The 10,839-nt window shown below is 42.7% G+C and overlaps 1 protein-coding gene across 1 annotated transcript in view; it reads right to left on the reverse strand.

The window, feature by feature from the left end:
- Positions 1-7,633: 7,633 nt before the first annotated feature.
- Positions 7,634-10,839, reverse strand: part of XPNPEP3 (X-prolyl aminopeptidase 3) — an 84,927-nt gene continuing 81,721 nt past the window's right edge. Inside the window, exon 10 of the mRNA XM_008058130.2 lies at positions 7,634-7,905. Coding sequence (XP_008056321.1) covers positions 7,739-7,905 — 167 coding nt within the window. The 3' untranslated portion in view covers positions 7,634-7,738. The remainder of the gene's footprint in view (positions 7,906-10,839) is intronic.

Raw genomic sequence — 10,839 nt, forward strand, 5'->3', positions numbered from 1 at the left:
TCCACTCACCTCAGCCTCCCAAAGGCGCAGCATTACAGGCTGAGCCACCCAGCCCGGCTCCCCTCCATTTTCAATGAAAACACCGATTCTGGCAAGGTGAGCGGATTGCCTGAGCCTGAGTTTGAGGCCAGCCCTGGCAACATGGTGAGTTCTCGTCTCTACAGTAAATCAAAAAATTAGCTGGGCACGGAGCTACTTGGAAGGCTGAGGCAGAAGGATCACCTGAGCCCAGCAGGTCAAGGCTGCGGTGGCCAGGAGTGTGCTGCTGCACTCCAGCAGGGGCGACAGAGTGAGACTCCAACTCAAAAACAACAACATAAAAAACATTAAAAAAACTGCCTAGTGCGGTGGGTCATACCTATAATCCCAGCACTTTGGGAGGCACAGGTGAGAGAACTGCCTGAGCCCACAGGTTCGAGACCAGCCTGGGCAACTTGGTGAGACTTCATCTCTACAATAAATCAAAAAAATTAATCGGGCATGGAGGCGTGTGCCTGTAATTCCATCTACTTGGAAGACTGAGATGGAAGGATCACCTGAGCCCAGCAGGTCGAGGCTGTGATGTCCAGGAGCGTGCCACTGCCCTCCAGCTTGGATGACAGAGTGAGACTCCAACTCAAAAAAAAATAAAAATAAAAAATTACAGCACCAGACATGTTGGCTCACACCGGTAATCCTGGCACCTTGGGAGGTGGAGGCGAGAGGATTGTCTGAGTCCAGGGGTTTACAATCAGCCTGGGCAGCATGGTGAGACTTTGTCTCTACAATAAATCAAAAACTTAGCTAGTGTAGCAGCACTTGACTGTAGTTCCAGCTACTTGGAAGGCTGAGGCAGAAGGATTATCTGAGCCCAGCACATCAAGGCTGTGGTGGCCGTGAGCATGCCACTGCACTCCAGCCTGGGGCGACAGAGTGAGACTCCAACTCAAAATAAATAAATAAATAAATAATTACTTTTTGGACATGTAATACAAAATTTGAAATTTCTGTAAAACTTTATACATATTTTATCAGTTATATAAAAATGTGTAATAAACGCCTTCTTCAAGTTACATGTACTCACTCCCAAGTACCCTCAAACATATCCATTGTGCCATACAGAAAGTATCTTTTATGTGTGCCAGGTGTGAAACATGTTGGAAAGCACATCTTACAGAGAGTGTCAGATGTCAAAGGTGGTTCCTAAAAAGAAGAGATGGTCATACTTGTGATCAGTTACGTGGCTCATTGACAAAGTTCAAATTTTCTAAGTTGACTGTATTTCACCACAAAAATCCATCCTTCATAAAATGCTCATGGCTATAATTTACAGTCTTGAGTGATACAGAGGCTATCTGGAGACCTATGGGTTGGTTTTGTGGAAAGTCAGGCTTTTCATAGGCTGTATCAAATCCACTGGTGTAAGTAAATCCCCTCTGTGCCTCATAAGATCACTTCAAGTTTGCTATCATGATTCTGTGACAGCAGTAAATGAATACATTGTAAAATATTTTGTAAAACAAAATGTTTTCATGTTTAAACCTGTGAACTCTAGATTCTAAAATAACAGACACACCAAACATTTCTATGTTATTTTATAGTTTATTTTTAAAATGACAGTAACAAATGCTTTTACCTTGCTGGGAAATGACATATCTATTTTTAGTGAATAGTAATGACTTAAAAAGTAACAGTTCTTTGTCAAAATTGAACTTACATAATTGCACAAAAGTCACATTAAGCATTAAGAAATGCTAACAAAGATTGTAGTTTTCTCAGATTCTCAGAGTATACCCTAGGAAGTCTTGATTCCAGTGGGGACCTCTGATACAAACAAATAATGATGCTCTAACTCAGTGACACAGAGAGACAAGAAGAGCAACCAGGAGAACCCACGTGGTTTTAACAGTGAGATTCCGCTCTAATGTTAGAGTTTAATAACTTTCATCTTTCATTACTCTAGGAGTATTCAAAACACCAGCTTAAAATGTATTTGCTCAGGCTTAAAACTTACCCTATCAGCTTAGGTTATGGGCTATAGATTCCACTTCAGGAAACCAAAATGAAAAGAATTAACCACACCCTAAGAACCTCTTCCAAGCACGTTTCTTTACACTGCCACCAACTGTGGGCCCTTACTTATTTTCTAACACACACACACAAATAAGTTATATTGTCATCTATCATACACTAGTTGAGGGATGGCAGATATGTTCTACCTGATTCCAACTGGTTTTTTTTGGCAGCAGTTATTGCAAATACTGTTACAAAGAGGTCACAGTTGGACTGATAGAACAGCTCACTATGCTTTATTCCTGATCTCTGACATGGGCACGGGAGAGGGGAGAAGTAGCACTCGTGCTTCACATCTGCAATGTTTGTATTATTAACAAAACTGAGGAGGGTGTGGGTTATGAACATGTGGAAAAATATGTAACAAAGCTAAATTTTTCTGTTTTAATGAGCTGCATGTCTTCATCTGAAAATTTAACTTGTTTTATGGATATTTATCTTAATTAAGAGAGAATTTCTATGGTAAGGGTTTTCCCTTTCTCACCTTACAAAAATTAATGAGAAAAAAACCAAGGTTTTATATATAGAGTACTTTAGGTTACCATCAGGAGCACCTTTCTAACTTGACTACTATGATTATGGAAAGAGATCTTACTCCAGTATTTCTGCTGTTGTAGTTCAAATAAAGAAAAGTCTCAGTTTCCTGATTACAAGGAAAAATTAGCAATTCCTAAAATAAATACATAAAAGCATGTGACAATGACTATCTAGCTATGCTTCCTTCATTTAGATGGTATCGTTGATGATAATCCAACTATATATTTTGAATTCAGGGCAAAAAACTTCAGTAGTAACATTGAAACAATTTTTTAAAAATTAAGGTTTTTAGTAGGGGTGCCTGGTGTATATATGAAGTTTTTTTTTTTTTTTGAGTTGGAGTCTCACTCTGTCGCCCAGACTGGAGTGCAGTGGCCGCTCCCGGCCAACGCAGCCTCGACCTGCTGGGCTCCAGCGATCCTTTCGCCTCAGCCTTCCAAGTAGCCGGAATTACAGGCATGCGCTACCACGCCCCGCTGATTTTATACGAAGTATTTAATACACTTAGAACTAAAGACCTGCTGGGCACAGTGGCTCACACAGTAATCCCAGCACTTTGGTAGGCAGAGACGAGAGGACTGCCTGAGCTCGGAGGTTCAAGACCATCCTGAGCAACATGGTGAGATCTCGTCTCTACAATAAATCAGAAAATTAGTCAGCATGGTGATGCATGCCTGTAGTTCCAGCTACTTGGAAGGCTGAGGTGGAAGGATCACCTGAGCCCTGCTAGCAGGTGGAGGCTGTGGTGGCCATGAGCATGTCACTGCACTCCAGCTTGAGTGATAGTGAGACTCTAACTCAACAAAAAAATGCAAATTATCCTAAACTGATTACTATATATTATATAGAAACATCACTATGTACTCCCAAAATATGTAAAACTATATCAATTAAAAACAAATTTTTTTTTTAGGCTGGGCATGGTGGCTTACTCCTATAATCCCAGCACTTTGGGAGGTCAAGGTGAAAGAATTGCCTGAGCCCACGTGTTCGAGAACAGCCTGGACAACTTGGCAAGACCTCAGCTCTACAATAATAAAATAAATAAATAAATCAGCCAGGCGTGGTGGTATGTGCCTGTTGTTCCAGCTACTTGGAAGGCTGAGGTGGAGGGATCACCTAAGCCCAGCAGGTGGAGGCTGTGGTGGCCATGAGCTGCACTTGGAAGGCTGAGGCGGAAGGATCATCTGAGCCCAGCAGGTGGTGACCTTGAGCATGCCACCGCACTCCAGTCTGGGCAACAGAGCGAGACTCCAACTCAGAAAAAAAAAATTAATTTTGAAAAGCTAATATAAAAGTCTTACCTTAAACCGCTGAAATGTATCTTATTTACCTTTATACACTTAAAAGCTTTTGACATGCAAACCATTAAAAACTATGGAAGAACTTCAAGTCCCAGCTTTGCTAAATGTAAGAGGTTAGTAAACTAAATCTAAATTTTAGGAATTTTAAGAAATGTTTGGAAATATTTTATTCCTGAAGCAAAGGAAACGCAATTCAAATAATTAAGTTTTAATTATTTGAAAAACTCACTTAAGTTGAATGGGCCATTTCCTGATAACATACAAATAAAATTACTGTATATTCAACAATAATTGAAAACAATAGCAGTCTCTTAAAAAAAAAAAAAAAAGCTAAAGGGAAATGTGAGATATGCCTGTAGCATAGGTAAGAATGAATAGGATTGCTGCACTGTGCATAATTATCTGCTCAATAAATCCTGACTATATCAGATGGCCTCTAAAATATTGCTATGAGATGTTCATTATGCTATCTTGATAGTTCTCATACTCTAATTCAAATACTTAGCTGCTATGGTTAATCTGGGACTCAAAGGACAATATTCCTAGGTCACGAAAAGAATGCCCCAACAGCCTTTCTAACTACCAGTAACATCTGCAGAATTTGAATGGAATCTTACCAGAAGACTGCTTCCTATCCAAGCATGCTGCTATACATAAAAGTCACCTAAGGCTTTTATCTAGAAAGTGGAAGACCACAAAAAATGACTTATATGAAGAAAGTAAATTCATTATTCCAGGATTATAAATGAACAAAGGATACACAATCCAAGGAAAGGTTGCCGTGCACAGAGGCCTAGGAAGTGAGAAGCCAGAGTTACGGATTTATTTCCCTCCCACCATCCCCCTTCCCCCCTTCTTTTAGAAAGTAGTGCAGGACTGAGAAGTTGGAGGGAGGTGTGAGGGCAAGCATGGGAGATGGAAACTCCAGCTGTGCAGCCTCATTTACATAGCTGCTTAGATAAGGTTAGCAAAGTCAAGCATTCCTGACTGAGCACAGTTACAATATGATTTGTATCACTTTATCTCCTGATGAAGTCACTGCCTGTCTGCTTTTGGCTGTGTACCTCGGGTTTTCCTGAAAAAATGGGCAAAATTCCAGTACTGCAGATATTGTTAATCCCCTAGCTTGTGCTTCCTAATACAAATATATTTTTTAAACTCTCAAATTTATGTTCTAACAGTAAGCATGCTTTGAACATCTTGGGTCCATATCCAGATTTAAAAGAGGTGAACATACAGATTTCTTCTTTTTTTTTTTGAGTCAGAGTCTCACTCTGTCGCCCAGGCAGGATTGCAGTGGCACGCTCATGGTCACCACAGCTTCAACATGGTCTGCTCAGGTGATCCTTACATTTCAGTTTTCCAAGTAACTGGAACTACAGGCGTCCACCACCATGCCCAGTTAACTTTTTGATTTTTTGTAAAGATGAGGTCTCACCAAGTTGCCCAGGCTGGTCTCAAACCTATGGGCTCAGGCAATCCTCTTGCCTCTGCCTCCCAAAGGGCTGGGATTATAGGCATGAGTCACCACACCCAGCCCCACTGTTCCTTTTTTTTTTTTTTTTTTTTTTTGAGTTGGAGTCTCACTCCTTTGCTCAGGCTGGAGTGCAGTGGCATGCTCACAACCACCGCAGCCTCCACCTGCTGGCCTCAGGTGATCCTTCTGCTTCAGCCTTCCAAGTAGCCAGAACTACAGGCGCAAGCTACCACACCTGGCTAAATTAAAAAAAAAAAATTATTGTACAGATGAGGTCTCACCAAATCGCCCAGGTTGTTCTCGAACCTGTGGGCTCAGGCAATCCCCTCACTTTGGCCTCCCAAAGTTCTTGGATTACAGGCTTGAGCCACTGTGCCTGGACTTTTTTTTGAGTTGGAGTCTCATCCTGTTGCCCAGGCTGGAGTGCAGTGGCATGCTCACAGCCACTGCAGCCTTGACCTGCTGGGCTCAGGCAATCCTTCCACCTCAGCCTTCCAAGTAGCTGGAACTACAGGCGCATGCTACCACGCCCGGCTGATTTTTGATTTATTGTAGAGACGAGGTCTCACCAAGTTGCCCAGGCGGGTCTCGAGCCCGCGAGCTCAGGAAATACACTCACCTTGGCCTCCCAAAGCGCTGGGATTATAGGTTGAGCCACTGAGCCACACTGATTCTTTCTTTTTTTTTTTTTTTTTGAGTTGGAGTCTCACTCTGTCACCCAGACTAGAGTGCAGTAGCCACTCCCGGCCACCGCAGCCTCGACCTGCTGGGCTCCGGCGATCTTTCCGCCTCAGCCTTCCGAGTAGCTGGAACTACAGGCGCGTGCTACCACGCCCGGCTCATTTTGATTTATTGTAGAGATGAGGTCTCGCCAAGTTGCCCAGGCGGGTCTCGAACCTGCGGGCTCAGGCAATCCACACACTGATTCTTAAAGCTTCCCTCTATCACAGAAACTCCTGAATAAACCATCTGCGTAATCTAGCCTTGTTTACCTTGCAAATTAAGTTGTATAATTGCATCCAATGCTATGTTTACAGAAATATGACTCGTTACCACTGCTGTCCCACTGCTAACATCAGAGAAAGACAAGGATGTTTACAGGTACTTGGTAGATTCCATATTTTGTTTTTATCAGCACTAGAAGAAATCACAGAATGATAACAGGGGTAGTACTCTAAAAACTGGGTGCAACTCTTCTGACCTTGACAGGGTAAATAGAGAATTTGCTTTTGCCTACATGAGTAACTCATTAGGGTCAGTGCATTAAGACCTATAAAAGAAGCATGGATATCTGGAAAAGGAATCATCTTTAAATTTAAGAGAAAAAGGTTGGGCATGGTGGCTCATGTGTATAATCCCAGCACTTTGGGAGGCCAAGGAGAAAGGATTGCCTGAGCCCACGGGTTCGAGACCAGCCTGGGCAACTTGGCAAGACCTCTTCTCTACAATAATTAAAAAATTAGCCTGGTGTGGTGATGTGTGCCTGTAGTTCCAGCTACTTGGAAAGGTGAGGCAGAAAGGATCTCCTGAGCCCAGTAGGTCGAGGCTGAGGTGGCCAGGAGCGTGCCACTACTGCCCTCCAGCCTGGGTGACACAGTTAAACTCCTACTCAAAAAAAAAAAAAAAAAAAGGAGAACAGATGGCTTGATGTCTGGATCTATAAAAGACACATACATACTTTTCTTTCTCTTCCATTTCCATCCTTACCAATAATCTAAACACCTTCCAGATCCCAGCCAACCAAATGGCAAGAAGGGCTCAAAACGTTTTGTTTGATAGCTAGTATTGCTGGAATCTGGACTGTGGCTGGAAGGTAAGACTGCAGGACACCAGTGCCCTGGAGGGCTCATGTGGCTCCAGCAGATACACAGGCTCTGAACTAGGTAGGAGGAGTCATGGAAGTTATGTATTGGCCACTCACAATCACTGACAGGTGGTTTTTGGCATAGGCAGAGACCCTGGTGATTAGCTCAAAACAGAGACATCACCCAAACATCTTACGGTATTAGGTGGATTTCAGTAAATGTGCAGAAAGGAAAGGACCTGAAAAGAAGACAAAAATGTTCTATATGTTTAAATGTTTTAACTGGAATGCACGTACATATGTAACCAAAAACTTTCTTTACATTTAAAAATTAAACTTGCTTGGGTCATTAATTCTACAGAATGTTACTAAAGCTTCAGTAACATACTGTTCAAAAATTCATGTTTCCAGAGTTCTAGTTACTTAAAACAAAAAAACTCATAGCTGCTATACTCTTGGATGGAACACGTATAAATGCATACACAGAGACTCAGAAAACACATGTGCAGGGATGCCAGGGTACACCCCTCTTGAACCTGAGATGCATGTGGGCTGCAATGAAAATCAAGAGGCCCTACTGCATATATGTTCGATGTCATTCATCTCTTTGGGACAATCAGCAGAAAGGACGAGAGGTAAGTCCTGAGTCACCACTACATCATCCTCAATTCGTACACCAAGACCTCGAAACTTCTCTGGGGCATCTCTGTCATCCTCTGGAATATAAATGCCTGAGAAGTAGAAAGAAGAATGTGCTGTTCAGCAATGACAATAACTGGGTGATTCGGGGAAGTAAGTTAACTTCTCTGTGTTGCAATTCCTTCATCTGTAATTGTACCTACCTAATAGGGTTGTGAGTTTTATTTTTATTTTGTTTTTTGAGTCAGGGCTTTGCTCTGCTGACCAGATTAGAGTGCAGATTAGAGGCATGCTCATGGCTCACTGTAGCCTCGACCTCACGGGCTCAGGCAATCCTTCCACCTCAGGTTCCTGAGTAGCAAGGACTATAGGAACATGCCACCAGGCCTGGCTAATTTTTGACTTTTTTTTTTTGTAGAGAAAAGGCTAGTTATGTTGCCCAGGCTCAAGCAATCCTTCAGTCACGGCCTCTCAAAGTGCTGGGATTACAGGTATTAACCACCAAATCTGGCCTGTTGTTGAGTTTTATTTTATTTTATTTTTGAGTAGGAGTCTCACTACGTCACCTAGGCTAGAGTGCAGTGGCATGCTCACAGACATCTCAGCCTTGATCTGCTGGGCTCAGGTGATCCTTCCAGGTTGGTCTCGAACCCCTGGGCTCAGGCAATCCTCTCACCCCCACCTCCCAAAGTGCTGGGTTTATAGGTGTGAGCCACTGTACCCAGCTGTTATTATTATTATTGTTATTATTATTTTGAGTTGGAGTCTTACTTTGTCACCCAGGCTGGAGTACAGTGGCATGCTCCCGGACACCGGAGCCTCGACCTGCTGTGCTCTGGCGATCCTTCTGCCTCAGCCTTCCAAGTAGCCAGAACTACAGATGTGTACTACCATGCCTGGCTAAGTTATTTATTTATTTATGGTAGAGAGGAAGTCTTGCCAAGCTGCCCAGGCTGGTCTCAAACCTGCAGGCTCAGACAATCCACTTGCTTCAGCTTCCCAAAGTGCTGCGATTTCAGGCTGAGCCACCAAGCCTGGCCCCAGCTAATTTTTTTTTTTTTTTTTTTTTTGCGTCAGTCTCACTCTGTCACTCAGGCTGGAGTACAATGGCTTGCTGCTCATGGCCACCACAGCCTTGATCTGCTGCACTCAGGTAGTCCTTCTGCCTCAGCCTTCCAAGTACCTGAAACTATAGGCACATGCCACCACACCCAGCTAATTTTTCTTGATTTAATGTAGAGATGAAGTGTCACCAAGTTGCTCAGGCTGGTCTCAAACCCCTGGGCTCAGGCAATCTTCTCACCTCGGCCTCCCATCAGCTAACTTTTTGACTAATTGTAGAGAAAGGGTCTCACCAAGTTACCCAGGCTGTTCTCGAATCCCTGGACTCAAGCAATTCTCTTAGTTCTGCCTCCCAAAGGGCTGGGATTACAGGTGTGAGCCACTGTGCCCAGCCTGGAGTTGAGTTTTACAAGAGATAATTTTTATGAAAATTTTAAAAAAATCATCTGGTACAAAATGGTCAATAAATGTTAGCAATCAATATAAGAATTATTATTATTTTGGTTATTTTGTGTATTAGACTACAAGTTCCATATCATTAGGATAATGTTGGTTATAATTCTGTCATATTCTAGTAGCTTAAGTAGGCCACTAAAGTTAAACTTAACTTAATGAGTATGCCAATATATGCTGGGAACCAGCAGATTATGTAAGTGTATTCTTCCTTTGTCTAATAGTTCCCTGGAAAAAGAGAACCTTGCAAAAATCAAGACAAAATGAGTTTGGTGTGATGGGTCACACCTGTAATCCCAGCACTTTGGGAGGCAGAGGCAAGGGGATTGCCAGAGTCCAGGGGTTTGAGACCAGCCTGGGCAACTTGGCCAGACCTCATCTCTACAATAAATCAAAAAATTAGCTGGGTGTGGTGGGGTATGCCTGTAGTTCCAGCTACTTGGAAGGCTGAGGCGGAAGGATCACCTGAGCCCAGCAGGTCGAGGCTGTGGTGGCTGGGAACATGCCACTGCACTCCAGCCTAGGTGACAAGAGTGAGACTCGTACTCAATAAAAAAAAAGACAAAATGTTATTTAAATGTATTAAAAGAAACACTTATTGAGATTATTAGCCTTGACAACTAGAAGCTGCAGAAATAGTCATTATAAAGTTTTTCACTCTCAGATAAGCTGTAAATATAACAGATGTATATAATATAAAGTAAGAGAGAAGCAGAAAGACTTTAAATGTGCATTTGGAAAAATCTAGGAGCTGGGGAAACCCCTTTGGGTTCCCTCCCATTGTGAGAGCTTCTCTGTCCTTTCAATAAACCTGGCTTTCTCACTTAAAAAAAAAATCTAGGAGCCCTAGGTACCCTTTCTAATCATGAACTTCAGCAGACACCAGATCTTTTCATATTACAGAAATTGTAATTTCTACTATACTCACAGATATGCTCTGAAATCTAAAACCGAGATCTTTTTTCATGAGAAAACCAGCATCAGTGTTTAACAATCAACTGTCAACCAGGCGTGGTGGCTCCCGCCTGTAATCCCAGCACTTTGAGAAGCCAAGGTAAGAGAATTGCCTGAGACCAGGGATTTGAGACCAGCCTGGGCAACCTGGCAAGACCTTGTCTCTAAAATAAATTAAAAAATTAGCTGGGCATGATGGCTCATGTTTGTAGTTCCAGCTACTTGAAAGGCTGAGATAGAAGGATCACCTGAGCCCAGCAGGCAGAGACTGTGGTGGCCGTGAGCATGCCACTGCACTCAGCCTAGGCGACAGAGTGAGACTCCAACTCAAAACAAACAAACAAACAAAAATCAAGTCTCATAACATCAATAGTGGGAATCTGCTGGGGGAGGGGGGCTCACCTCATCAACAAGGGTATCTGCATAATAAGCAGTTGTATATCTAACCCTGAATTGTACCCCACATCTTTAAAATAAAAATAATTAATTAAAAAAAGAAAAAAGCCAGGCTTGGTGGCTCAGCCTGTAATCCCACGCCTTGGGAGGCTGAGGTGAGT

This window comes from Carlito syrichta, unplaced genomic scaffold (assembly GCF_000164805.1).
Source record: "Carlito syrichta isolate Samal-C Ts95f unplaced genomic scaffold, Tarsius_syrichta-2.0.1 Scaffold303220, whole genome shotgun sequence".
Taxonomy (NCBI): Eukaryota; Metazoa; Chordata; class Mammalia; order Primates; family Tarsiidae; genus Carlito; species Carlito syrichta.